The sequence below is a fragment of the Diceros bicornis genome, chromosome 18, assembly GCF_020826845.1.
Source record: "Diceros bicornis minor isolate mBicDic1 chromosome 18, mDicBic1.mat.cur, whole genome shotgun sequence".
Lineage (NCBI taxonomy): Eukaryota > Metazoa > Chordata > Mammalia > Perissodactyla > Rhinocerotidae > Diceros > Diceros bicornis.
Genome location: NC_080757.1, coordinates 15478830 through 15504039, shown reverse-complemented (window position 1 = coordinate 15504039; position 25210 = coordinate 15478830). Strand labels below are relative to the sequence as shown.

General features: G+C 56.9%; 1 protein-coding gene across 2 annotated transcripts; it reads right to left on the bottom strand.

Annotated features, from left to right (window-relative positions):
- Positions 1 to 2444: 2444 nt before the first annotated feature.
- MNT (MAX network transcriptional repressor) lies at positions 2445 to 19261 on the bottom strand. Of its 2 annotated transcripts, none has more exons than XM_058560096.1 (6): positions 18958 to 19261; positions 12506 to 13085; positions 11864 to 11905; positions 11595 to 11706; positions 6223 to 6415; positions 2445 to 6031 (listed from the first exon to the last, which is right to left on the bottom strand). In XM_058560096.1, exons 1-6 carry the CDS (start codon positions 19028 to 19030, stop codon positions 5268 to 5270), a joined length of 1764 nt encoding a protein of 587 aa, XP_058416079.1. In that variant the 5' UTR covers positions 19031 to 19261; the 3' UTR covers positions 2445 to 5267. The 2 variants fall into 2 exon arrangements, with proteins under 2 accessions (XP_058416079.1, XP_058416078.1); XM_058560095.1 differs by lacking the exon at positions 18958 to 19261 and adding an exon at positions 16832 to 17947.
- Between the last annotated feature and the right edge of the window lie 5949 nt (positions 19262 to 25210).

Sequence of the window (25210 nt, the reverse complement as noted above, 5' to 3'; positions counted from 1 at the left end):
TAAGCTCCACAATCGAATGGTAAAGGGGGCCAGCCCCACAAGGCAAGGATGGTGAAGAGAGAGAACCAAAGTTTCCAGGAGAGAGGGACTTTGGCTGTAGGCTGGTCAGGGGTGGGGGTAATAGCCAGACCCCAAGTACTCAGAGGGAGCCCTTGGGGGGACCTCACCCCAGAGCCAACGGTCCTATTTCAGACTGACCAGTAGCCTCTCCAGCCTCTGGATGGGTGTAGGTCCCTGTCCCACCCCTTCCCCCACCTGCCTGTCCTCCTGACTGGCTACAGTCATGAGCTGGAGCTTGACTGGGAATCTGCAGGACCACCACGCCCTTCCAGCCAGTGGAGAAGGACCCTGCCTCTCTGGCCTTGGCTCCTGCCCCCTGAGCACTGTCTTTGAGATGCCTGCTTCAGGCTGGGGTGTTGGGGGAACATCAGGAGGGATCAGACGTGTTGAGGCAGGGAAAGGGCCTGACTAGAATAGGTTCCCACCTGCCTTTCCCCACCCCAGAAGGCCACTGCCCCATCATCCATGGCTCCAGGTAGAGGCTCCAGTCACCAGCATGTGGTCTGGTGTAGCTTTCTGGGCATTAGGGCCTGTTGTCGACTCACTCAGACCTGTCCAGGCAAGGAAACCAGTTGACCCAGGGAGCTCTGGGACCAGGGAACCTTATAAGCCCCTCAAGGGAACACCTACCCACCCCCTAGCTGATCGTGTTGCCTGGAACCATCAGAATTCCCTGTGCTATGACTCCACCTGAAAGAAGTTTACTAAAGGCCCCTGATAAACTAGCCTGGAAATGGCCTGGTTCCTTCACACACCTACCCCTTCCTTCCCTGCCCCACCCAGAAGTGCTGGCACTCCCCAGGTCCCTGGCTAGGCTTCTAAGACCAGAGGGAATCCCACAGCCACAATGATGGGTCTGCCAAGGACAATGTGTGTGTGGAGAGCAGGAGCCGGAAGTGCAAGTAGGGCACTATGAACACCATTTTCAGGGAACCCTCCAACCCTGGAAGTGAGTCTTTCTCTCTTACAGAGCAGGAGCTGGTAAATGGGAGCACTGGATTCCTACTTGGGATTTTTGTTTTCTCTTACCTTGACCACAGGCCTCTCTTTACAAGCTCCAGCTGAGCAGAGAAGGGAGTTTCTGCCTGCCCTTAAGATACAGTGATAGCCCTTAGATGATATAGTGCCTACCTACCTACGTCACTGCCGGGGGCAGTGTCTTCATCTTTGTCGCCAGTGCTGGGCACAGTGTCTGACATTGGGCACTCAGGAAATAGTAACCCTAACCCTAGGCCTTCCCTAAAGTGGAAGGGACCTGTCGCTTCCTGGAGCTACCAGCAGAGGGAGCTAGCATCTCACAAGTGAAAGGGGCTGGTGGGATTGTGGGGCAATGGGGAGGGACACTGGATCTGGCCTTTCTGGAGGCTGGCTCTTCTTCAGAGAATGGGACCCCAAGACATTCGATCACCACTCCCTTCCCTAAGAATAACCCCTCGCATCCCCAGACCCACCCCAGGAAGAAAGGCTGAGTCCGTTCCCCTGGCTGGGGCTGGGAGAGGGGCAGGTGTCAGGGAATTAGATGAGGCGGCCTGCCTGGTCTATAGCTAGGCTCAGCTAACTCATTCTCCCTCACCTCCCCACTAACTAACTCCCGAGACAGCCTGCCAAAGGACCGGCTTCCCGTAAACTGGGGAGAGATGTAGTTATAGGGACAAAGGTATTCCAGGCCCACATTTGCTGACCCAGTTTGGAACATAGCTCTTTTACCCCTGACCTCCAACCTCTTCCTCCTCTTGTTCCTCTCCCTGAAAGGACAGCCTATGGACTCCCCAGATGACCTAACTAACTACAACTCCAGAAGCACATCCCCTCTCAGGAAGCCTCTCACCCTTCTGTGCACAGATCCTCCCCTTTTCCCATTGGAACTTTCTTGAGTTCAGGATCCCCGACTCTACAACAGTCCCCAGGGCAGGGTGGCACGTGCTCAAGGAGGGGGGCGGGGGGACATGGGACTCTGCAGAGTTGAGAGATCTGACTGCAGCTCCACAAGTCCCCGGCTAGGTGTGTGACCATAACAAATCACTCAGCTACCTCAAACCTGTTTCCTTATCTGCCAGAACAGGGCTGGTTCTTATTTACTTCACTGTGCCCTTAAGAGATGAAACAAGATAGTGTTTGTAAAAATGGTTTGAGGAAGTATAAAGTATTACAAAAGTATAAGGAAGACCAGAACTGCAGTTCTCAGAGCTTGCTGAGGATTGAACATTGGGATCACAACTGGAAGGTCCCTAGTCGTTTTCTAAAATTGACCAGCACAGAAGCTACTTGAGGCCTGTTCCCCACAAACGTCAACAGGGAAAAGACACTGGAGGTGTCTTTCCCTAAAGGTCTCTGCCTCCTTTTGCAACAAAATGACCCAGATGCTGCAGGCTGGCAGCTCCATCTCAGGTTTCAGTGCAGGTTTATTTCAATTTTATATTTTATTCCAGGCAAGTGCTTATTACATGGATAGTATTCATGTCTCAATACCTAAAGTCTTGGAGCATGAACAGCCACTAGAATACAGTTCAATAGTAAAAATACAATATGTACAAAATTAGGGTTTTTGTAGTTTTTTTTTCCCCCCACACAGCAGATGTATCCAAACACATAAAAATCTCTACAGTCTGGGGTCGCTATGGTTTATATTTCAGGAAACGGAGACACAGTGACCGAGTCCTCACTGTAAACAAGGGCCACCTCTTTGGGGGATGGGGGTGGGACCCTGGGATGGGGGAAGAAGCTGTTCCTGGAGAGAGCAGGGGTTATGGTGACCCCGCAATTCCTCTCCAGGCATTCCCTGCCCTTCTTTGGCCCCCCCAAGGAACCAACCTCCCCCTCTCCTCGAGGTAAAGACTCCCAGCCAGTGAGTCACTCTGAACATCAAAAAGTAAAACACGCATGAGAGGTAAGATGTGTGTGTGTATGCACGCGCATACGCGTCCCCCAGGCTGGAAGGGCTAGGGAGGGGAGGGGCAGGAGGTCCCACAGGCCAAGACAGATGTGGTCATGACAGCTCTCGGGGGGAGATGCCCAAGGAAGGGCTGGGCGGCGGCAGCTGCCCTCTCGGGCACACAGCGTCACAGCGTTCACGAACGACAACAAAACAACACCCATCATCACCAATCTGGACATAGTCATTCGGCACTAGATTCAGAGGCCCCCACTGATGGGGGGCTGGGAGGGGCAGGGGCGGCGAGCGGATGAGGTATCTGTGCAGGCCCGAGGGACGACTGGCTGACACAACCGTTTCATCTCTGGAATGGCCTCAGGATGCAGGGAGGTGAACAGAGCTGAGAGGAAGGGCGGGTTTGCCAGTGCTTCTCTGACTGTTCCCTGGGTGCCAGGCCTGCCTGTCTCTCTGCTTTTTCCATTGGAATCACACTGGGAAGAGTGAAACTGGCTCCCCCAAGAACCAGGGTGGCGGGTGGCAGTGGCTGCAGGCGCAGGGAGGCAGCAAGCTTGGTGGGAGCTCTGCCTAGGGTGGCTACAGGCCTCCCTCCTAGAGGCCTCTGAGGCATCCATAGGCCTTCCCCTTCTCCACCCACAGGCGAGACAAATGAGAAGAAAACAGTCCCCCGGGAGGTTTCCAGCACCAGGAAGGAACTGAAAGGGAATTCTTAAGTGTCTAAATCTATTCAAGACCTTTGCCAGCCTCCCCACTATCCCACAGGACACTCCCCCACTCCCAGCCTGTCAATGCAAACTTCACACTTAGGGACACTCGCATCCTCGTCTCACACTGAAAGGCCATTGGTGAGTGTGTTCAGGCAGGGAGCGGAGTGTGCACGTGTAACTGAGTGTGTCTGACACAAGGCCACTTATAATAAATACCTACATAAAAAGAGAAGCCAAAGCAGTCTGCCAAGACACAGGCAGGGAAAGCAGCATCCCCTACACACAGGGCCCCCACTCACTCCTCCCCACCCCAAGCTCTGCCATGAACTTGGCCCAACTAAGGACCTTTCCTCAGAGGAAGGCAGTGGCACACAGCAGCCCCCACCAAGCAGAGTACACTCAGAACAGCCCACAAGAGAAAGGGGGACGTTCAGGGGAAAGAAAGAGATAACACTCGAGACAGAAGTTGGGGCAGAAGCCGCAGCCCTCCTCTGTAATGGGGCCCTGCTCCCTCTCTACAGGTCCCCAGGGCCTGTTTGCGAAGGAGTTAGGGGCTGGATTTTAACTTCCTGATTGCCTCAACAGTGTGGCTTCAGGCTCCTGGAACCCAGACCAGATGCTCCCAGGCAGCAGGAGGCACCCAGGTGCACCTGTCCCTCAGGGGAGTACACAGCCCTGAGCAGAGGGCAGGGAACCAAGGGAGTGAACACCAGACAGCACACCTCTCTGCCTTCTGGAAGCCAAGAGCCATGTCCAGGGATGGGGACAGGGGTCCAGAGCATTTCTCCTCAGTCCAGATGCAGGCTGGGGAAGAGGGGATGGGCACAGCCAAGCCCCTCCTGCCCTGCCCCCGCACTCAGCCTGCTCTCGTGAGGTCACGAGCCCAGTGGCAAAGATTGGCGGACTCAGGGAGCTTGGCAACAACTTCGGTTTTGCTTACTGTTGGCAGAGATTCGTTAACTAGTTTCTGCTGTAACGAATCACAGTGATTGCAACTGGGTTCAAGAGCCCCACGCTGGGGAACCCACCTGTCTGGGTGGGACTCTAGCCACTTCCTAAGATTTGTCACCTATACTCAGAGCAGGGCCCCCACAGTCCTCAGCTTTCTGGGCCAAATTGCTTCAGTTCTGCTTCCCTCTTTCCCCTCCAAAGGCCTGGGAAGAGAAGGCTGAGGCTCGGGAGGGGAGGGCCCAGGCGCTCAGCCACTTCACCAGACAGAGCAATAGCAGCAGCAGCACAGAGAGGCAGGCAGGGTAGGGGAAAGTTGGAGAACACCACATCCACATCGCACTGGTTTCAGGGACAGGTGGGGAGGCAGGGACAGCACTGGAGCTGGCACCAGGCCCACAGGTGGCACGGTCACCAGAGCATCTCTCATCACTTTATCAAGTCCTAGTGCAGTGGGGTACCTGCCCTGCACCCAGCTACCTGGGGTGGCCCCTCCCTCCCCTGGCTCAGAGTCTCTGCACCCCCTTCCCCTAGGAGGCCTGGGGGTGGGTGTGGGCAGGGCGGGCCTGGGCCTGGCTGGAATGTGTGGAGCTGGTGGGTGGGAGAGTGGGGGACAGGTCCCCCTCCCTGCCCCCACTGGGGGCCTCTGAGTGGCCTCATCCTCAAGCCAGCTTGAGTGTGCTGACCGGGAAGGAGGGCATGGTGACCATGGTCACAGGGTTGAGCACTGTCTGGCCCACCAGCTGGGGGTGGTGCACCACCTGAGCCCCCACAGCTGGCTTTGCCATGACAGTGGCTGGGGGCCCCAACCCGGCTGTGCCATTCACTTGCTGGTGCGAGAGGGTATGGGCGATGTGGCTCACTGCCACAGGCTGGCTCACTGCCACAGGCTGCGGGTACAGGGGCAGCTGGGAGCCAAGGTGGGCCACGTGGTTAAGGGTGGCAGGGTGTACTGTGATGTGGCCAATGGGGGGTGTGGCAGGTGCCAGCTGCACAGCAGGGCTGGGAGCCGAGGGGGCGATGTGGGCGATGTGCTTGCCACCCGGCCCCTGTAGAACATGGTTCACAGTCTGGATGACTGAGGCGTGGGTGGTGGCCGTGTGGGCGATGACTGTAGAGCCTCCCCCAGCTGCGGCCACCAGGTGGGCTGGAGCAGGCACCAGCGTCTGGGCAGGGGCAGCTGGTGGGGGAGGAGGGGCTGGCAGAGGTGTCTTCTGCTGTGGTGGTGGCTGCTGCCCAGGGAGGTGGGCAGGAGACAGGGCCACAGGGTGGGAGTGGGAGTGGGAGTGTGGGTGGGGAGGCAGAGGCACGGGGGTAGTGCTGGGTGGTGGCTTCGGCAGCTCCGGGTGGGGGCGATGGCTCAGCTTAGGTGGCCCCAGGCTGGCCTGGTCCTCCTCCATATCTTCGTCTATGTTGTCCTCACCCTCTGTGGGGGGACACAGGGACAGGTGAGAAGGGCTTGGGAAACAGCAAGTTGGAGATGTAGATGTCCCTGGGGTCTAGGGATATAATAAGGCTGGGACGAGGGGCATCTTTTTCCAGCAGAGAAAGGTCTGGCCAGGGCAGCTGTCATTTGAGGGGCGGGGCAACATGGAGTGGGTGGCAGGCAGGGCTCACCAGAGGCAGTAGAGGTGGACGCCTGGTCGTCCTCGGGCTGGCCCGTCTGCCGGAGCACGCGGTCGATCTCCAGCACGTCCATCCACTGGCTCAGCTCGTGCTTGAGCTCCCCCAGCCGCTGCTGCGTGGCAATCTTCTCTCGGGCCAGCCGCTCCATCTCATGCTCATATTCCTTCTCCTTCCTCTTCAGGGACTGGAGAACAGGGCAAGGGACAGCAGGATACCCTGAGCAGCAGCCACAGGGCCCATGGTACCACAAACCTCCCCACAGCCACACCTGCCTCCAGATCACCCAGCCCACATGGCAGGTCTGCAGTGACCAGGGGGCCCAGGCTGATGGTGGCTGTTGGAGACCACACCTGCTTCCCAGTCCTGGCTCTGCCCAGTGAGGCCCAGCATCCCAGGGAATGCAGGCTCTCAGGCAGGCGCCATTAAAGAAAGGACAGATCCAGGTCAGCCCTTCCCCCATCCCCACATCAACTCTGTCCTGAGGGGCTTCGTCGTCTCTTGCCCCATCCACCCTCCTGGCAGCATCTCCCTCCATTCTGCAGAGAAGGAAAGAAAGGGTAACACAGACTTCTCAGGTTGTGCCCAAGGCCTCCACCACCATTCATACCATTCTGTCACTCACTGATACCACAAGCTATGCTCCTTGGAACCTATTCCCCCAAGAACCCCAAACAATCCTGGCCTTCTCTCCACTTCATCGTTCACTAGTCTCCTTAACTTCAATATCCTTGGAGGATGACCCACTAGACTTTGTGACCCCCCGTTTCATCTCCCTGACCTGCCTCCATCTCATCCCCAGTAGCTGCTGGCTCTGCACCTCCTCTCTGACCTCCTGGGCCCCCATGGTACCCACCTGTGTCGCCTCTCCACAGCACTCTATTTTCATACTGCCTGCAGCTCTCCAGACTCCCCAGGCTGCTGAACAATGCCCACGCCCTGGAAGGTGCCCCTCCTTTCACACCAGTACCTGAGCTGCACTCAGCAATGAAAAATGGCTCTTGGGGTGCTGGACAGCACCACTGACTCAGACCAAGCGCTCCTGGAGCAGCTTCTGTCCCTCACCACAGGTTCCAGGGTTGCTGCCACCCCCACGACGCTGATGCCACTCCCTTCCTAAGAACACCACGAAAAAGCTCCCCTATCCATAGTGTCATCCCTCCCTCAACTCTTCCAGGGCCACAGGCTACCTTGCGCCACTTAGGTTGACCCCTCAAGTAGTTGCTGGATGCCCCGCCTCCCAGACTGTGGCATTGCTGCCCTATCAGAAGGGTCTCCAGTTTCTCTCTGCAGGAGGCTTATTATTAGCAGCTCCAAAGGCCGGCTCTTGTCCTATTTCTCAGCTCCCTTCCACACCAAAAGTCTCTCCCGTCCTCCATGACCTCCCAACTCTGACACTTTATTAAACCAACTCGTCTACGTCTCGAAGGCCTCCTTGTTGCCAGCTTCTCCTGGGCCCAGGCATGTCATGACCACTGGGTCCACCAGACAACATGGACAATGCTGCCCTGCTGCCTTCTGAGTCCCTTACCTGACCTGCTCCTGTGCTTCTGGCTTCCAAAGCTTGCTGGTCACAGCCAGGTGCACAGCCCACTGGCTCTTCACACACCAAACTCCCCAGCTTGTCTTAGTTTTCCTCTCAAAGCGCTGTCTGTCCAGATGCTTACACTCAGATCCCCCTTCTCACCCCTGTAGGTTTTATCTGCTCATCCTCCAAAACCACACCTGAGCCCCTACCTCCCCCACTGCCCTTCCCCACCCCATGCCCTTCTGAGCACCAGCACCACACACCTGAGCATTCAATGAGACTGTCAGATAGTACTAAATCAGGCACTGGCTCCTGTGACCCACTAAACATCTTATGTTTTGTCTTTCCGCTTCAACACACACTGTTCCTGTCCAACCCTGTGAGCGAAGGCAAGGACTGTTCATTCTATAGTTAGCCTGTATCCCCTGACCCTACCAGGCCAGGCCAGCCCCAGGGGAAGGATCTGAGAGTTCACACCTCTATCCTGCCTCTCCCCTTCAGCACAGGAGAATCACAGTCACTCTTTAGACTTGAGATCCCCCTACCCATTTCCTACGGGCAGTTTTCCAGCAGCCTTTCCTGACTGTTCACCTGCCCCTCCTGAGCATGCAACGTCTTCAACTCCACACACCAACTAGGACCAACTTTCCCATGCTCCCTCCTACAGCCCCAAACTCCCTGCATTTCTGACCTCACCGGTTAAGAGATGCCTCAAACCATTAATGCCTGCGACACACAGCCCAGATACAGCCATGCTCTGTACTGGCCGGAAACCTGGTAGCTTTACACTTGTCACCAGTCCCAGGCCACACACAGTCCCCCCATCATCCTGGCTTTGAGATTAACCTGCTCCTCCCCATATTTCTGCCAGAGAGATCCCTCCCCTTACGCGCACACACCTGTCTGGTTTCTCACCTGGCTCTACCCCAAGAGGCCAGTGCTGGACATGACATCAAAAGAGGCCACATCAATGATGCGGCCTGTGGTGAGGCACCCCTGACTCGAACCTGGCTGCTAGGGGCTGGAAACGGCCATCTTGAACTCTACTCCCTAGCAGGGAAGGTCGACTTCTGGCTCAAGGAGGGAGCACATCAGGGGCCAAAACCTCCTCTTCTCACCTAGCCCAGTTTTCTACAGGCCTAGAGGCCCCTGGAAAGTTTTCCCAGGGTCTAACTTGAGTCCACGTTAGTTCATTTTAGACCTATTTCCTTTCTAAGACTACCTGGATGCACCGTTTCGTACTTGCCTACTCCTCTTCCTGTTTCTGTCCACTTCACTGTGGCTTTCTTAACGCCTTTACTACCTCCAAGCCACTCTAGGTCTGGCTGGGGGCTCCGGCCTTCCCACAGCTCCGCGCCTTGGCACACAACCAAAGCCCTCAGTCTACACGCCCTATGTGGTCTCTCCCATACTCCCTCCCTTTCAGCTCCCATCTAGGGTCCTGTTGCCCCCCATCTCTACATGGCAAGCCTCCTAACCATCTTTAACTTCCAAAAATGCATCCTGCTTCATCTTGCTGGAGAAACTTTGGGCTGTTTCTGGGCTCTCTGCCCTCCACTTTGCCTTGGTCACCCTGAGACCTTCAGGTTTCAGCCTGAATGCCCCTTCCTCAGCAACAACTGCCCTACCTCCCCAGAATAGATCCTGTGTTCCGTCCCTATTACACTCACATGGCATAGTCCTTGGTCTTGTTTGTTTATAATCTGCCGCAAGACAAAACCTATGAGGACAGAGACCCACACTTTTTTCTTTCCTCCCCACTTTATCCTCAGAACCAGACAAAGGGTGTTCCAAAAGTACCTGAACCAATAAATGAGTGAGTGAAGTTGAAGATTTATAGAGAGACTTTAAGTTTTCAACTGTTTCTGCTTCCAATGCCAGCCCCAGGACAAATCTCTCTTACGGACAGCCAGGGTCCAGCTTGCTTCCTACTCAGCTCAGGCCCATGTCCTGACTCTACTGGTTCTACTGGGTCTCTATTTCCAATTTATTTTCAAATTCAAACGTCATGCAAGGCTCCCTCCCTAAGTATGTATCTATAAAGAGGAACATGCCATTCCATCTTTCCTACTTCTCAATAACTGCTATAAGTTGATATTTATAGAGGACCAATCCTCCTAACATCCCTATGATGAAGATACTATTCTTTTTCTCCAGTTAGCCTCATCGCAGTACATAAGAAGAAACCGATATTTGAAAAAAATGTCACAGCATTTGGACAGGCATTTGCTCCCCGGCCATATAATTGCATATGACTGAAGGACCAGTAACTTATACTCAAGCCCAAGTTCTGCAAACACATCCCAAAAATAAGCCTCCCGGGAACCCTCCCCCACCCCCTCCGGGGCCGTTCTGGCCGCGAGGCCACGCCCCGCCCGGAGCACGCGCGCACCCACGCGGACCCGGCTTTGCTGCGTCACTGCCCGCCGGCCGCACCCTCCCTCCGCGCGCGCAGGAGCCCCGCCCCCCGCCCGGCCCCGCCAATCCGCGGGCCCGGCCCCTCCCCTCCCCGGTGCCGGGAAGCGACCTGGAGAGGCGCCAGCCCCTCCCCCTCGCCGAGGGCGGGCGGAAGAGCGCGCGTTCGCGGGAGGCAGGGAGGGAGCCGCCGGCTGGGACCAGTCGCGAGGTAGCGCCTCCGCCCCCCAACAAGTCAGGCTCCGGTTACCTCAGGGCTGTGACCCCGCAGTCGAGGCCGGAGGAGGGCTGGCGCCTCCTTGCTGCCTCCTAGCCGGGCTTGACCCTCTTTGCCATCCCCTCCCACCGGGGCCGTGACGCCGCCCAGCCCCCAAGCTTCCCGAGAGCCATGACCGGGAGACCCAAAGGCTCCCCCCGCCCCCGCCGGCAGGGAGCCCTAAGCGCCTCCCACGGCCCAACGGCTCCGTTCCGACTCCGTCTCCGCAGCAGCCGAGCGTGGCCGCTCGCCCCGCCCCCACAGCCTCCTTCCCGGCACGCGGAACCCTCCGCGGGTTTCCAGGGAAACCGAAACTGGGCCGTCATGGCAACTGTCTTATCTGGCGGGCGCCCGCCATGTTCTGCAGAGCGGAGCCAGTGTTCAAGGGGCGGGGACACACGGCCAGGGGGGCCCCTTGGAAAAGGCTTTTTTTTAAAACCCTGACGGAACGAGAAGTTAATTTTTAGAGGTTCGGTGACCCTGGAGCTGTTTGTCACCCAATCAGACCGCCGCATTTCCCCAACCCCGAAGTTTAACCCCCGAACTCTCGTCGTGGCACCTCAATGCGCTCACTGGAGGATCTGAATCCTTCTGGGGTAGAAGTAGGGGGCTTCACCGGCGCGCCGCCGAGTGGAAAGAGCCACGCCCAGGGGACCGCACCTCGCCCTCGCCCCCCCTACCCCCCCCCCCCCCGCCAAGGGCGACAGACTCTCGGGCCGAATCCGGGTTCCGCCCAGGCACTGCGGGCGGGGTGGAGGCGCCGGGGCCGCTCTAGGTCCTCCTCACCCGCGGGTGCGCTAACAGCAGCAGGCGGTAGAGCGGGCCGGGTTGACAACGAGCTGCGGGGGACAGGCAGATGGCGAGACTCCGGGGGCGGCCCGGCGGGGGAGGGGAGGGAGTGGGCCGACCGGAGCGCCGCCGCCGCCGCAGCCCTGCCCGCGCACGCGCGCCCGTCCGCCCGCCCCTTTACGGGCGGGGAGCCCCGCTGACGTCAGCGGGCCATGTGCTCAGCGCCCGCGTGGAGGAGGGCGGGGGAGCCGGCGAAGGCGGGGCGGGGCCGCTGCCAGGGGAGGAGGAGGAGGGCGGGCGGGAGCGGGGAGGAAGCTGGCTCTGCAGCGATCGCCGCCACCGCCCGCCTTGTCTCTGCCGAGCTTCCCTCCCCCATACCTGGATGTACCGCAGCGCCGTCCGCAGCACGCTCAGATTCGACGTCTTCTTGTCGTCCACGTTGGGGATGTTTCGCTTCAGGGTCTCAAAGCATTCCTTCAGATGGGCCCTCCTGGGGAGAGGTAGCAGCGCGGGTCAGCCACTGCCAGGGGGCGGGGGCACGGGCTGGAGGCGGGGAGGGAAGGCCGGAGAGCTTGAGGGACCAAGGGTGGGACCAGTCCCCGTAGCAGGCGGGGCGGGCCCAGAGTCACACAGGCACGCACACACACCTGTTCTTCTCCAATTTGTTGTGGACTTCTCTGGTTCCGATCCTGAAACCCAGACAGACAGGAGGCTCAGGGAGGAGAGCACGATTAGGCAGCCTTCCTGCCCCCTGCCCCCATCCCCCAGATGCCACAGGCTTTTTGTCCCTGACATTGTCTCTCTATAAAAGCACCAATGGGAGATTTTGGCCCTATGCCATGGCACGTACATCCCCTGGAGGGCACATGTATGCTCGTAATTCATAACCCCTTTAACTCTCCATCCCACCTGTCCACCTGTGAGGAGACAGAAGTGCTCCTGGGCCTCAGAGAAATAGCCAGTTGACCCCATCCCTCACAAGAGGCCCATAACCCAATACCCTGTCCAAAGGCCTGGAAATGCCATCAGCCCCAAGCGTGGAGGGGGTCAGAGAACACAGAAGCCTGAGAACAACAGAGGACAATGGCCATTCCCCATTCCTGGGTGGGGAGGGGCTGGGGTACAGTGAGAATGTGTCCAAATCTAGGAGGGCGCTTCTAGGTTGGGAAGGTAGGGTATGGCTCTGAAAGCTGGGCTTGGGAGGGTACTTTCTCTTGCACACATAGCCCAGGGGGTGGGCAGTTCTCCTATCCATCCCACCAGCTCTGACTCGGCCACACCTCACTCACCCCCCAGGCCTCTTCTTCTGTTCGCTGGATTTGACTTCTTCAGCTGGTGCCAACTTCAGCGTCCCAAGAGTGGGTGGGGGTGGCTGCTGGGAGGCCAGCTGGGGCTGGACTCCAGGGTGTGGTGCAATGGTCAGGATAGGTGTGGGGAGGGGCTGTAAAGGCTTGGGGCTGCCAGTGGACGGAACAGTGGTCTTGGAGTCCGGCAGTAGGGGAGCAGGGGTGGGCACCTGTGGCCTGGTGGGCAGGGGGGCAGACTCCTTAATGCTCAGTCCAGGAGTGCTAACCAGAGCTGGCTGGCGAGGTGCCAGGGGCAGAGGCTGGGCTGCGGGGGGCAGTGGTGGTGGTGGGGGCAGAGGCTGAGGGGAGTTGGTCACTACTGGAATAGGAATGACAGTCAGTGGGGTGGGGGTGGCAAGTGGGGGTGGGGGTGCTGGCGGGGGTGCGGGGGGGGACAGAGGCAGGGGTGGTGCCTCAATGCGGGGTTCTTCCACAGGCAGGGCATGGGCCAGCCTGGCCAGGCTGCTGGCCTTCTTCTGCTCCTGCTCCCGCTCCCGCTCCAAGCGAAGCCGCTCCTGCTCATCTACGCAGAGAACACAAGGGATGTCTCAGTGAGGCCAACAGTCCTGGCCCCAGCTTCACCTGTCCTCCAACCATAACCCATCCTCTGACCCTGTCCCAGTCAGTGCTCAGTGACAGCCCTGCTCAGCCTGACATACCACAAATACCCATCCACACCCAGCCAGGCACTGGCTAAGTGCTGGGGGCACAGCGGTGAACAAATAAAACAGACCTGGTCCCTGCCTTTGGGGAGCTCAGGGCGTGGGGGGTGAGGGGAGGGACAAATGACAGGGGATAACAGTCCAGGCTTGGGGGAGAGGAGCTGTCCGAGAGGATGCTGAAGGCCTGGCAAACCTGTAGGTTGAAGAGTTAGGCAGAGGATAAGCAGGCATGGTCAGGAGCAACAAGGCTGAAGGGAGCGGGGTGACAGATAAGGTGGGCAGAAGCCAGTCCACAAAAGACCTCCCAGGCCACCACAGGAGAATGGAGGGGGGCAGACAGATCATATTTTTGGGGGAAGACCTTCAACAGTATTTACCAAGTACCTTCTGGAGGACAGGCAGTACCTTCATTTCACAGATGAGCTAAATTAGCTCAGAGAGGCAAAGTGATTTGTTGAGGGTCACACAGCAAGTCACAGGTAAAACTGGAGCCAGACCCAGCCCGGTCTGCTGACACCCAGCGGGTGCCCGGTACTTGCTGTGCCAACATATGCTCACTAGGTGTCCACACACACACCCACACACACACACACACGCCTGGATCCTCACAAGAGCCCCACACCACAGGCAGGGCAGGGACATCACCTTCAGTTCACACATGAGGAAACCAGGCCCAGGACCCTGGACTCCCAGGCTAGGTCCCAATGCCTCTGGTTTCCTGAGGGACCACACAAAACACACTTGGTCCTTCTCTGCCCTTTGTTATGCTAGAACTAATTTCCCCAGAATCCCTCCTGTTCCCCAACCACCCACCACCAGCAGCACAAACTAGAAAGATAAGAGGCAGCCAGAAGGGAAAGCTGGGCTTCTTTTTGTGTGTGTGTGTGTGTGAGGAAGATCAGCCCTGAGCTAACATCCGTGCTAATCTTTCTCTTTTTGCTGAGGAAGACCGGCTCTGAGCTAACATCTATTGCCAATCCTCCTCCTTTTTTTCCCCCAAAGCCCCAGTAGATAGTTGTATGTCAGTTGTACAACCTCTAGTTGCTGTATGTGGACGCGGCCTCAGCATGGCCGGAGAAGCAGTGCGTTGGTGCGCGCCCGGAATCCGAACCTGGGCCGCCAGTAGCAGAGCACGCGCACTCAACCGCTAAGCCACGCTGCCCAAGCTGGGCTTTTTAATAGGGGTGAACAGGGCCATGAGGTCAGGCAACCACGTACCATCAGTTCAGCGTCTCTGCTGAAAGCCCTGCAGGAAGGTGAGGCCTGCTCAGCAGCTGGCAGAGAACAGGGGAAGGGGAGAGGGCCCCTCTCCACCTCCACCTGCCCTGTCCTCTCCCAGGCCCCATCATTCCAGTTCCCTGGCTACAGGGCTGGGCCAGAGCCCTGGGGAGCGGCTGCAGCCCCCAGGCCAGGGAGCAGTCTGGTCAACTAGCCCTCCCCCTGCCTCGGATTCGCCACACTGCTGACTAACAGAGCTGACAGCACTGGCAGGTGGACACGCCCCAAACACGCCACCCCACAAGGGGTGGGGCTGGGTATGAGGTTGGCTAAGTGCCCCCGAGGGAGGAGGGCATCAACCCCCGACATGTTTTTTGGGCTCAGGGGCCCCAGAAAACCTGAGGCCTCAAGGCCCTTTGACCAATCAACAACTAGTGTGAGCCAGGCCTGCTCTGAGCTGAGCGCCCTCCTCCCGCAGAGGAGAGCAAGGAGGAAGTAGAGGGGGAAGTGTTCTGAGAGGGGAAGCACTCAGTGGTTTCCCAGCAGCCTGAGTTCAGGGGCTGGAGCGGGCAGCGCAGGCCTCTTCCGTATCTCCCCCACCCTTCAGGAAGGGACGCTGCCAGTCCGGTGCAGGCCTGCTCCAATGAGGGGAGGTCTTACTCGCCCAGGCCTTTCCAGCCAGCACTAGCTTAGGTTATAGCCCCATAGAAAACCAGCTCTCTGCGCTCCAGCTTCCCACAGACCACACTGGGAAAGAAGCCTGCTGAGTTCCAGCTAGGGAGCCGCCTCAGGCCCAGCCTGGGATATCCCCAGTCTGCTCCCCGTTGCCACCCTCCATCCCCACCTCCCCCCATCCCCTCCCCAAGACAATGCCCAGGAGCTCAGGGCCCAACACAGCCCCACCTCCATTCCTTTGACTGAACCAGGACTCAAATTTTCATTGGCCTTGGGGCAAGCGTTCAACTCTCCCATAAGCAGGGGGACAGATAGGGCCCCAAGGACAGGTGCCCTGGGAACCCAGATTGAAGGCAAACATCATATTCCCCATATTTCAAAGCAACTCCAAAGCTCACCCAGATGGCAACCTCCTTCTCACCTACCCTCTTTCTTCCAGAGCCAGGCAGGTATGCCTCACAGGTGCCAGGAGGGACCAAGGTGAATGGCCAAGGTCTATCACACCTGGATCAGCACAAAAGAGCTTGACTGGTAGTGAAGAGGAGGGTATGCCCCAGGCGGCATCCCGCCCACCAAAGCTTCCTGCCTCCTCCTGGCGCTGGTTCTGACTCATTCCCCACCCAGCAGCGACCCTGTCCCCATGCCCTGGAAAGACCAGGAAACAAAGTGGGGGAAGCAAGCTGGTGGTCACTCGGGGACCTCCCTCATGAGCAAGATGAGTTTAGGCTCTTTAAAATAATGCTCTCTGCACCCATGGGTGCACTCCCTCTCTCACTCCCATACATGCACACACTTTGGCACCTTCCCTGGGCTCTGCCCCCAGAGAATGGAGCACGACCCCTCTGGGGTGATTCAGGGGACACAGTGGAGAATATGGGCATTGTGCTCCCTTCAGCCATCCCAAGCCACTGTGGCCCAGGGGCTCAGCTGGTACAGGGCTGGGGCCTAAGGAGTTCACACCTGGTGGCACCAAATGTTCAGGAAGATTCTCCCCTTCGTGCTAACCAGGAGCTTGGCACGTAAGGCAGGCCCAGGGTGCGACTAGGTAAGGAGCCTGTGGACACTCCCACCAGCTGCCTCCAGTCAAGATAGAGGAGGGTCCCCATACAAGCCACCCCCGACTGCTAGAAATGACTAGGCCCTCCTGCCGACCATCAGGATGCCTTGCCCTTTCTTCTCCTTCCCTCACATACATGCATGTGCACACACACCCTCAGGTTCATCGTGTGAGTAAGCTGGCTTGTGTAAGACCAGAAACCGACCCTTGAGGTTGAGCCAGGGCATGGACAAGAGGACCCCTGTTCAGAGCTGCTCATCGCGTACATACCCCAGGAAAGACTTCTGGTCAGCAGGGTCACACACCACCCCCTTCTCTCCCATTATTCCCATCCCAAGACAGAGGACAGAACCTCAAGAAGGAGAAAAAGTGAATCCTGGAGATTAAACTGCTGCGGCCAGCTCTAGCCATCTGTTGGAGTTTTTGGAGTAGATCTGGCTTTCCAGGATCCATCCATCCCCTAAGACCCCCTGCCCCACCAACAAGGAGCTGTGACTGGGCAGCAGCTAACCTAGGCCTCAGCTCAGCTCCTTGCCCCAGTTCTCACCACCTGAGGGAGGGAGCAGGGCTCTGCAACTTCTTAGGAGAGAACCTTCCCAGGTTCCTTCACGGTAGTGCACACCTTATCCCTGAACTTCTTACTGCTCAGCTCCGTACTTAGGTGGGAGAGATGACAGTGGGGGTCTTCTCCCCTTCCCCATATGGCCAACCAGCCTACGGGTAAAGTGAGAATGAAGTGAGTGTTCCCTTGGGGCAACATTAGGGTCAATCCTGTTCACCTCTAGCACAGTGCCTGGTACACAGTGGGGACACAATAGGTCTTCCTGAATTGCATCGTGTTGACGGTGGCAGCAGGTGACTCAGTCTCTCCAAATCTTGTGCACCTCCTCCCAAGGTCGCTGGGTCCGCACGCAGGACATTCACGGTCACCACCAGCACTGTCCACCGCCTGACCCTGCTCTGGATCCCGAAGGCAAGGGGGAGGGGCACGTGGACTGACGTCCCAGCCCATCAGTTCCGCAAAACTCAAGCATCTCAGTCTCACATATCTCGAGTGAATCTTGACCTTGGGAGGCCTTTATACCCGACTAGGCCGACGGACCCGCCGCTTCCTCGCCCCTGGCCCGCTGCCGCTCCCCCCGCCAGCCAGCGCGGCGGCGGCACACGCTACAGGCGCGCGCGCGCACACAACACACACTACTACCTCCTGCATGACTCATCATTGAAGCAACAATAGGCAGAAAGAAAGGAAAGGAGGGCGAAGCACTGTCTCCACCACAACCAACCCGGCCGAAGGGTTGGGTTGGAGGAGACAGGAGTCTACGGATACTACTGCGCACACAACGATCCAGGGCTGAGGCCCTCGCAGCAGTCCACAAAACGGAGGTCTTTCCTCCCAGCCCCTATTTCTGCAGCACTCTGAAGCTGGGGACCACACCAACACGGGCGTGTGGGGATAAGGAGCATCTGAAATTTTCGTCTCCCCTCTGTCCAGGAAGCGCCAAAATTGGCCCCTTCTCAGCCTGGTTCATTCCACAATGAGGCCAGGGGTGTTGCCGGGAGGTCCTGGTAAGAACGTTTTGGGGTCAGTGGGAATATGCAAGCTCTAAATGTCCTGTCGCTCTGCGATTCTGAGGGTTTCCCTCACCCCAGTATCAAAAACAGGAGGTTGGAGCGAGAACCGACAGGTGAGCTCGGCTCCTCCGTCGCAGGGCAAAAGCCCTTCCTGGGAGATGCCCAGCGGCCAGAGCCAGGGCCCAACCCGGCGAAAGGCCCCTCGCCGGCCCCGCCCAGGCCCCGCCCCCGGCCAAGCGCGAGGCAGCGAGGCGGGGCCGAGCCGCTCCGTCCCCAGCGGGAGTGTCCCCCGTGCACGTGGTCGGGGGCGGGGCCCATCCACGTCACCACCCGGTGTAACCAACGGGCTTGGAACGCAGGCACGCGCAACATTCCAGCCGAGAGCGGGTTTGGAACGCGCAGACACGCCACATTCCACACCGGCTAAAGTGGGGCGCAGCAAGGGGGGCCCAGGGGCTGCCCCCAGCGACCCGCAGACCGTTTTGCAGACACCCAATCAGCCCGGCTCTCGCCCAAACCCCTGACGCGGGACCCAGCCCAGTCTGGGAGGCGGGGTCAGGCGGGGCTGGCCAGGATCATAAGACACGCGATGTCATTTCATTCTGCAAAGGCCGCCTCCGCCCCAAGCGGCGCGTAGTTCTGCCGGGAGCGCCCCCCGCACCCTCCCCACAGGGCTAGGGAAGCCGGGGAGCTGCTCGGCGTAGAGTAATTCCCACCCCCCACTCCGTTACACACACGCCCACTCGTGTGCACTATACACTCGCCCCGTGTACAGTCCGTTCATCCGCTTTCCTCGAGGCTCGCATCACACATCCCCCGTGCACACACGCACGCACACGCGGGTCTGCCACCCCAACGCAACACCATTCCTCACCCCACACCCCCGGCTCACACATCCTCAGCGCTACCCAGGGCACTGCTGGCCCACGGGAAAGAAGTCCCCCGCGAAAGATGCACAAGGGGTGGCAGGCAGCTGGGGTGGCACCCACAGGAACCAGGTTCCTCGCTGCATGTTAATGAATTCATTAATTAATTTCACTGGCCACAACACTCCTCCCCGGGCGGCGGCTCTTGCGCGGAGCCTTGCGCTGCCCGTCTTCGCGGGCCGCTTAGGAGGGGGTCCTGCCCATGGTTTCGCGTGCGTTCGGGGACCGGGGTCGCTCGCCTCCCCTTTCCCGGTGCCCCAGGGGCCCAGCCCGGCCGCTCACCACGTGCTCTCTGTTGTTGCTGCGCTTGCCATTCCAGGAAGCGGGCCGCCTCCAGGAGCGTCTCTATGCTCATCGCGCCGACAGCTGCCGGGGGCGCGCCGGGGCCGAGACTGCGGCCCGCGAGCCGGGCACAGGTCAGGCTGGCGGGCAGGCAGGAGGGAGGGGTCACCTCCGGGGGGCGACAGGGCTGGGCGGCGCAGCGCACTCCGCAGAGAAGAACGGGGGAGCACAGGGAGAAAAATCAATGTTTCCCAAAATATTTGCAAAATATAATTTGCAAATTAAAAAAAATTGATGCAAAAAAAAAAAAAAGGCGGCACTGCCTCCCTACTGCCCCCCCCCCTTCTGACGCCTCCCGCCCCGCGGGCCCCGGGAGTCCCGCCGACAAGAAAAGGCTTTGCAACAAGATGGCGAGGAGGCACCGACACACACAACAAGGGAAGGAGCCGCGCTGCCCCCGGCCGCCGCCCCCGCTACTACACCGGGGCCGCAGCCAAAGCCCGGACCGGAGCCCCCGCCCGCAGGGCCGCGGCGTCTCACGAAGGGAGGGGCGGGGTCCGGAACGAGCTGGCCCGCCCCCTATAGACCGCGCGCGCACACGTGGCCTGGGTGGGGGTGGGAGAAGCTCGAGCTTGGTTCGCGCCCTGCATTTCCGCTTTCCCGCCTCGCCCCGCCCCGGTTGCAAGCCACAAGTTGTGCAACGGCTGCGTGTTTGGGCCATTCACAACGAAATGTGTCCTGCTGGAAGGAAGGAAGGGTGGAAAATTCAAGACTTAAGTTAGCTCAAATAAGGATATGCCAGGTCAGGGAAACCTTAGGATGGTAGAGACTGGCCTGACCCCTGGGTCTCCACTCCCTACCCACACGTGACCTAATTCCTGCAACCACCCGGCTATCGCAATTCCCCCGGGATCCGCCCCTGGGCGGAGCTGTCGGCTGGAGGCTGCCAGAGAACAGGCGGGAGGAGCGGAGTGGCGATCCTATTCCGCATTTTGTCTCCGTTCCTCCCCCCGCAGTGCGTTCGCATCCTATTAGGCGACGTCACCGGGCCGCGGGCCAATGGGCGAGCAGGACAACACGGCATGGAGCAGCTCCACATGGACACCCCGCGCCGCCAGCCTTCTGTTTAAAGGGCCAGTGTCTAGCAGGGTCACATTCGCGGGTGCGGATGGGGTCACTGAGTGAACGGAGGGTGGGACGCTGACAGGGAATTCCGCAGTTGTGCTCTGGCCTATCCTTTACTTTTCACCACCCTTCCTTTAAAACCAAATCTGTCTCTTTCCTTCTCCTAAACTCTTGTCTTTGTCCACGTGTGTCTGATGTGGATGGAGACTCCAATTGTGTCACCCTGAAGGCCACCCTTTGCTCTAGGGCTGGGGCGGCGGCGGTTAAGGCGAGGCCTCCACAGCCCAGACCAAGGGGGCGTGACCCAAATCGGGAACAACAACGTGGAGGGCGGAAGCCCCGCCCTCCCTGCGGCTGGGCGACTGAGGCCGCGGGCGGGGCGCGGGGGCGGGGCCGGGGCGCGGGGCCTCCACCGCGCTCGCCGCGAGGGCGGGGACCCCGGGCTGGAGCTACCCACTGCGGCTTCTTCTGCTAGTATTTGGGCGCGCCTAGGGGGTACAATCAGAAAGTTAGACCTTTGAGATCAGCTTGCCGAAATCCTCTCATTTTGCAGATAAGGAAACAGAGGACCAGAGACGAGAAAGGATTTGTCTAAGGTCACTCAGTATTCCGAGTATTCCAGTTGCTCCTCGCCCCTGGGAGGAGCATTTATTGCTGACCCCATGGACGACTCTTTTGAAGGCACTTCTGGGGCAGGGCCCACAATAAGAAGAAAAGGGATGGAGGAATATAAATCTGCCCAAACGGGAGGGGGTCTGACACTTAACATATGATTGGAGGCCACCAAAATCTTCACCTGAAACCCTGCTGTTCTGCTTCTTTAGCGGAGGCCGCACAAACCCCAGTGGTGCAGTTGGTAGTGACAGGCACAGGCCAGCTAAAGGCATATTTGGGGCACCTTGGAGCATGTCCAGCTCTGCTGTCCCAATGACAGCAGGCCTACAGCCGCTTAGTCCTGGCCCCAGATTCCTTTCTTCGCTAACCCTTCAAACAGTGGGACAATGCCAATTGGGTTCAGGATCCAGCGGCCTGGGCTTCACCATCATAAAAAGCCAGAAGGCAAAGCTTTATAAGGATAGCTGAGTGGCCCACCACCCCGCTATTCCATCTCATCCCATCCCCACTGCGGCCTCGGGGGTATGTTCCTATTTGGGGGACTAGCTCCAGGATAGCTAGACGCATAGAAAGCTGGTACAAATGCATGCTTGCTGGCTTTGCTCCTTTCCTTTGAGGGCATAGTGCATCCTAGGGAAAGAAAATCTGCACAGACCCTGTAAATCAAGAACCTAGTGAACAGGAAGAAGGAGGTTGTTTGCCAGCACCAGTCTAGAGGGCTCTGATCTTTGCACATTAATGCCCCAGCAAGTGTAGCTGAGCATGGAGAGGCCATTACACACCCAAATGCTGGGGCACCAATGGCTTTGCTTATGGTGAAGCTGGAAAGCAATGGGGGTTAGAGCACAACAGCCCAGTTCTTCTCCACGCAATGAATGCCCTTTTCCTGGGAGGGCTGAATCTGTGCCGGGCCCTACATTGCTTCCTTTAAGGTGTCTGCCACCTGCTAAAAGTGTGGTCGAGCCTGGCCCACTGCACAACCAAAGTAAATGGGAAGTTTAAAGGCAATATATAGGTGTGTGTGTGGGGGGGGGTTGTGTTAAACTATACATATATATATATATAAAATATAGTAATGACCTGAAATAATGTTGTTGACCAAGTTCTCATTTTGTTTGAGGTCAGCACTGTACCACTCTGCCCAGTGGCCCAGGATGCTCAGATAGCTACATCCACCGGTACCCTTCTGCCTTCCTCAAGTGTCATGGCACTCATACATCCCTGGTCTCTTCTAGAGGCTGAAGTCAAGTTTTTCTGACTCTTCTTGTCAGGGGCCAGCTCTATCACATTAAGAAGGCAACCATCTAAAAGGCAGTGTATTTTTTTTTTTTAAGGAAGATTGGCCCTGAACTAACATCTGTTGCCAATCTTCCTACTTTTCTTTATTCTCTCCAAAGCCCCAGTACATAGTTGTATATCCTAGTTGTAGGTCCTTCTAGTTCTTCTATGTGGGACGCTGCCTCAGCATGTCTTGATGAGCGGTGAGTAGGGCCACGCCCAGGATCCAAACTAGGGAATCCCGGGGCCACCAAAGCAGAATGTGCGAAATTAACCACTACACTACCTGGCTGGCCCCAAAAAGTATTCTGAAGACCCTTTTTCCTTCAAGGGTGGGGAAGCAGGAGATAAAAGTGGGGTGGACACAGATTCAAGTGCCAGCCTCTCTCTTGCTCCCAATACCCCATCTGCTCCAGAGATTACTGGAGATCTTGCTATTTAAAACAAACAGCCTTACTGGCTTCACATGATCATCTGTTTATTTGGGTCATGTGGGGACAGCAGCCAGGGGATGTTAGGCAAAAGCAACTGTTTAGAAATGAGGCTTTTTCTGGGCCTGTTGTTGCCTACACGAACCTAAAAACGGCCCAACAGAATTTCTCACCAACCAAGATTTCCCCAGTTGAGGAATGAACAGTGGGGATGGGAGAAACCGATGGGGTAGGGTGGGGAGAATAAAAAGAGAAGGGAATGAATATGAGGGCTGTTTAACATTTTAGCCCCAGCTTCTTTTTCCAAGGGGGTGGAACTTGGGTAGAAGCTGGCAATAGTTGTATTCATTCAAGGGAGAGAGAAAAGAAGTCTTTTTGATGTTTCAGCAGAAAGGTTAGCACGTTTGGCGAATGATCCAAACCAAAAGTTCTTCCTAAAGTTTCTTTGTGGCTTCTAGGTGCTTAGAGACAGGAGGAACGCTGGGCCACCCATCATTGTGTGCTTTCTCATGAGAGGATTTCTATTTTCAGTCTTTCTCAAGTCTTGTGCACCCCAAAGCTCAGTTCAAACCCCTCAATTTTTAGTATGTTGAGCTAGAGACATTCCCTAATGAGACTGTCTTCTATTCTGCCACCATTCACCTCAACAAAGCTTTACATATATGCACAACTCCAAGAGCTATGCAAATCAGTTCCCTGACCCCTATGACGTATAAGTAATGAGATGAGGAAGGGGCGTGAAGCCAAAAGTACAGGTATTCACTACATGCCAGAAGATGTCCTAACCCTTCAGGCCCGACTTCTCAACTTTTGCAACTGGTTTTGGGGAGTGTTTCATCTCTCATAGTTAAAACACCACCAAATGGAGAAAGTCAGCTATGAGATGAAGAGGAAGGGACAGAAGGCTAGTACACTTAGGGACACACTAGATGACATTCACTTAACAAATATTTATTGTGTGCCTAACATGTGCCAGGCACTGGGCGAGGTGTCCTTGTAGCCAAGATCAGGTGACCTTTCGTAAGTCAGTGTGGGGTGAAAGATCACAGAGCAGAACTCAACTTCACAGTAATACCTAGAAAAGGTCAGCTTTGCTCTCTACCACCATGTGGCATATACGACTACACAAAGACCCATAAAGGTACTGATATACTCATTTTACAAACTTAGATTCCCAGATAATCTTATTTTTCTAAGAAGGGATAAGAAGAAATCAAGTGAATATAAGGCTAGGTTAGCTAACTAAATTGGATTCCTGATGAGGCCAGTCTGAATGATGAGCAGAAGTTTGAATTGCTTTGACAGAGGTGTATCCTACAGGGTACTCATTCAGTCATTAGCAAGTGGACTCCCCAGAGCTGAAGTTTCCACCCAAGTCTTCACCTACCTTCCTCCACTCCCAGTAAGTTGTCAAAGGACCTCTCCTGAACCTACAAAACAGGTACAATCAAGTTAAGTTCCACCCTCCCATTTGTGTACTTTCCCCTCTTTACTGCATCACACAATGTCACAGGTGGAAGAGTTGAGATCACCTAGTCCAACCTCCCAAGAGAAAGCGTCTTATCCAAGGTCACAAAGCTGCTTAGTGTCAGCTGGGATGAGAAGTGGCCTGGTTCTCCTCTGACTGTGTGGGATGGCCCAGCCTGGGGAATTGGGTCCAGAGTCCTTGAAAACCTCACTGAAATGGCTGATGATGGGGAGATAACTTCTTCCCTTCTGGCTAAAGAGAGGAATAATCATTAACTTTGCTTAGTGGTACCCAATAAAGAAGCTTAGCAGATGAGTGAGAAAGCAAGGAGAGAATCAGACTTAGGATCCAGGGGCCAGACAACCTCAAAGGACACTGTACTGCCTCAGGCCACTCTGAGGAATTAAATGCTTCTAACTGGGCCTAGGTAGATAGCCATTCCGCAGGGTGCTTATGTCTGGCCTGGAAAGGTAACTGGGGGAAAGGGGCAGATTTTTATCCAGGCAACCGCCCTGGGTGTGGACACTGAGTAATAAGGAAAGAAATGCAGTTCAGAAGCAGAAAGGGAGGAGCCACACATTCTGAGCTTCCCTGAGAAACCAAAGAGGCTAGCAAAGCTATGCAGCTAGAGATGGGGGCTGTGGATGACTTGGGAAGGAGGAAGCTGATCCAAGTGGAAAGGCACACGGGAAAGGATGAGGACTTCAGTTATTCCTTTGAAGAAAAAAAGAGGTGGCTTTATGAGAGTAAATTAATTCAGGTCATGGGAGGGAGACTGGGCAAAGTTATGAGGAGAGAGAGGCAGAGTCTTGCAATGTGAGTCAAGAGCCAGATGGATCAAGTGAGGGTGGGGGTATCTTGATGACAGAGAAGGCCCCTCCCAGGGCAGAGCGGAAAGCAATCAGTGTCCCACGGAAAGGACTAAGGTCTACTGTCACAGCAATCCAAGCTTACATCTAAAAGCAAGGCTGCAGGTTCAAGTCTTTAAAACCCACGAGATCAGCTACTTGTGCTAGTAACTGATGCCCTCTCAGAGGAGTACGTAAGGCCCAGAGCAGTGGCTTGTCACTGACTGGACTACCAAGATCCAGGGCACCCACGCCCACAACCAGATTCCTTGCCAAGGCCTCAGGGCCCATAGCGAGTGCTGGGCAGTGCTGGGGACACTCCGGGAGCCATATACCAACCTCTGTCTCTCCCCCCACTTCCAGGCTAGAGGCTGGGATACTATATACCCCCGGCCCCAGCCTGCTGGAGTCCCTGTCCCACCGACACCTCAGATGGCAGTGCTAGAGCTTACTGGTCATCTCTCAGAAGAGTTGCTCTGGAACAACTC

Coding starts and splice junctions, on each gene's coding strand:
- MNT (XM_058560095.1), bottom strand. CDS start 16,934: ATGTTGCCCCAAGGGAACACTCACTTCATTCTCACTTTACCCGTAGGC. Junction 11,707..11,863: donor AACAAATTGGAGAAGAACAG/GTGTGTGTGCGT, acceptor ACCTCTCCCCAG/GAGGGCCCATCTGAAGGAAT. Junction 6,416..11,594: donor CGGCGCTGCGGTACATCCAG/GTATGGGGGAGG, acceptor CCTGTTCTCCAG/TCCCTGAAGAGGAAGGAGAA.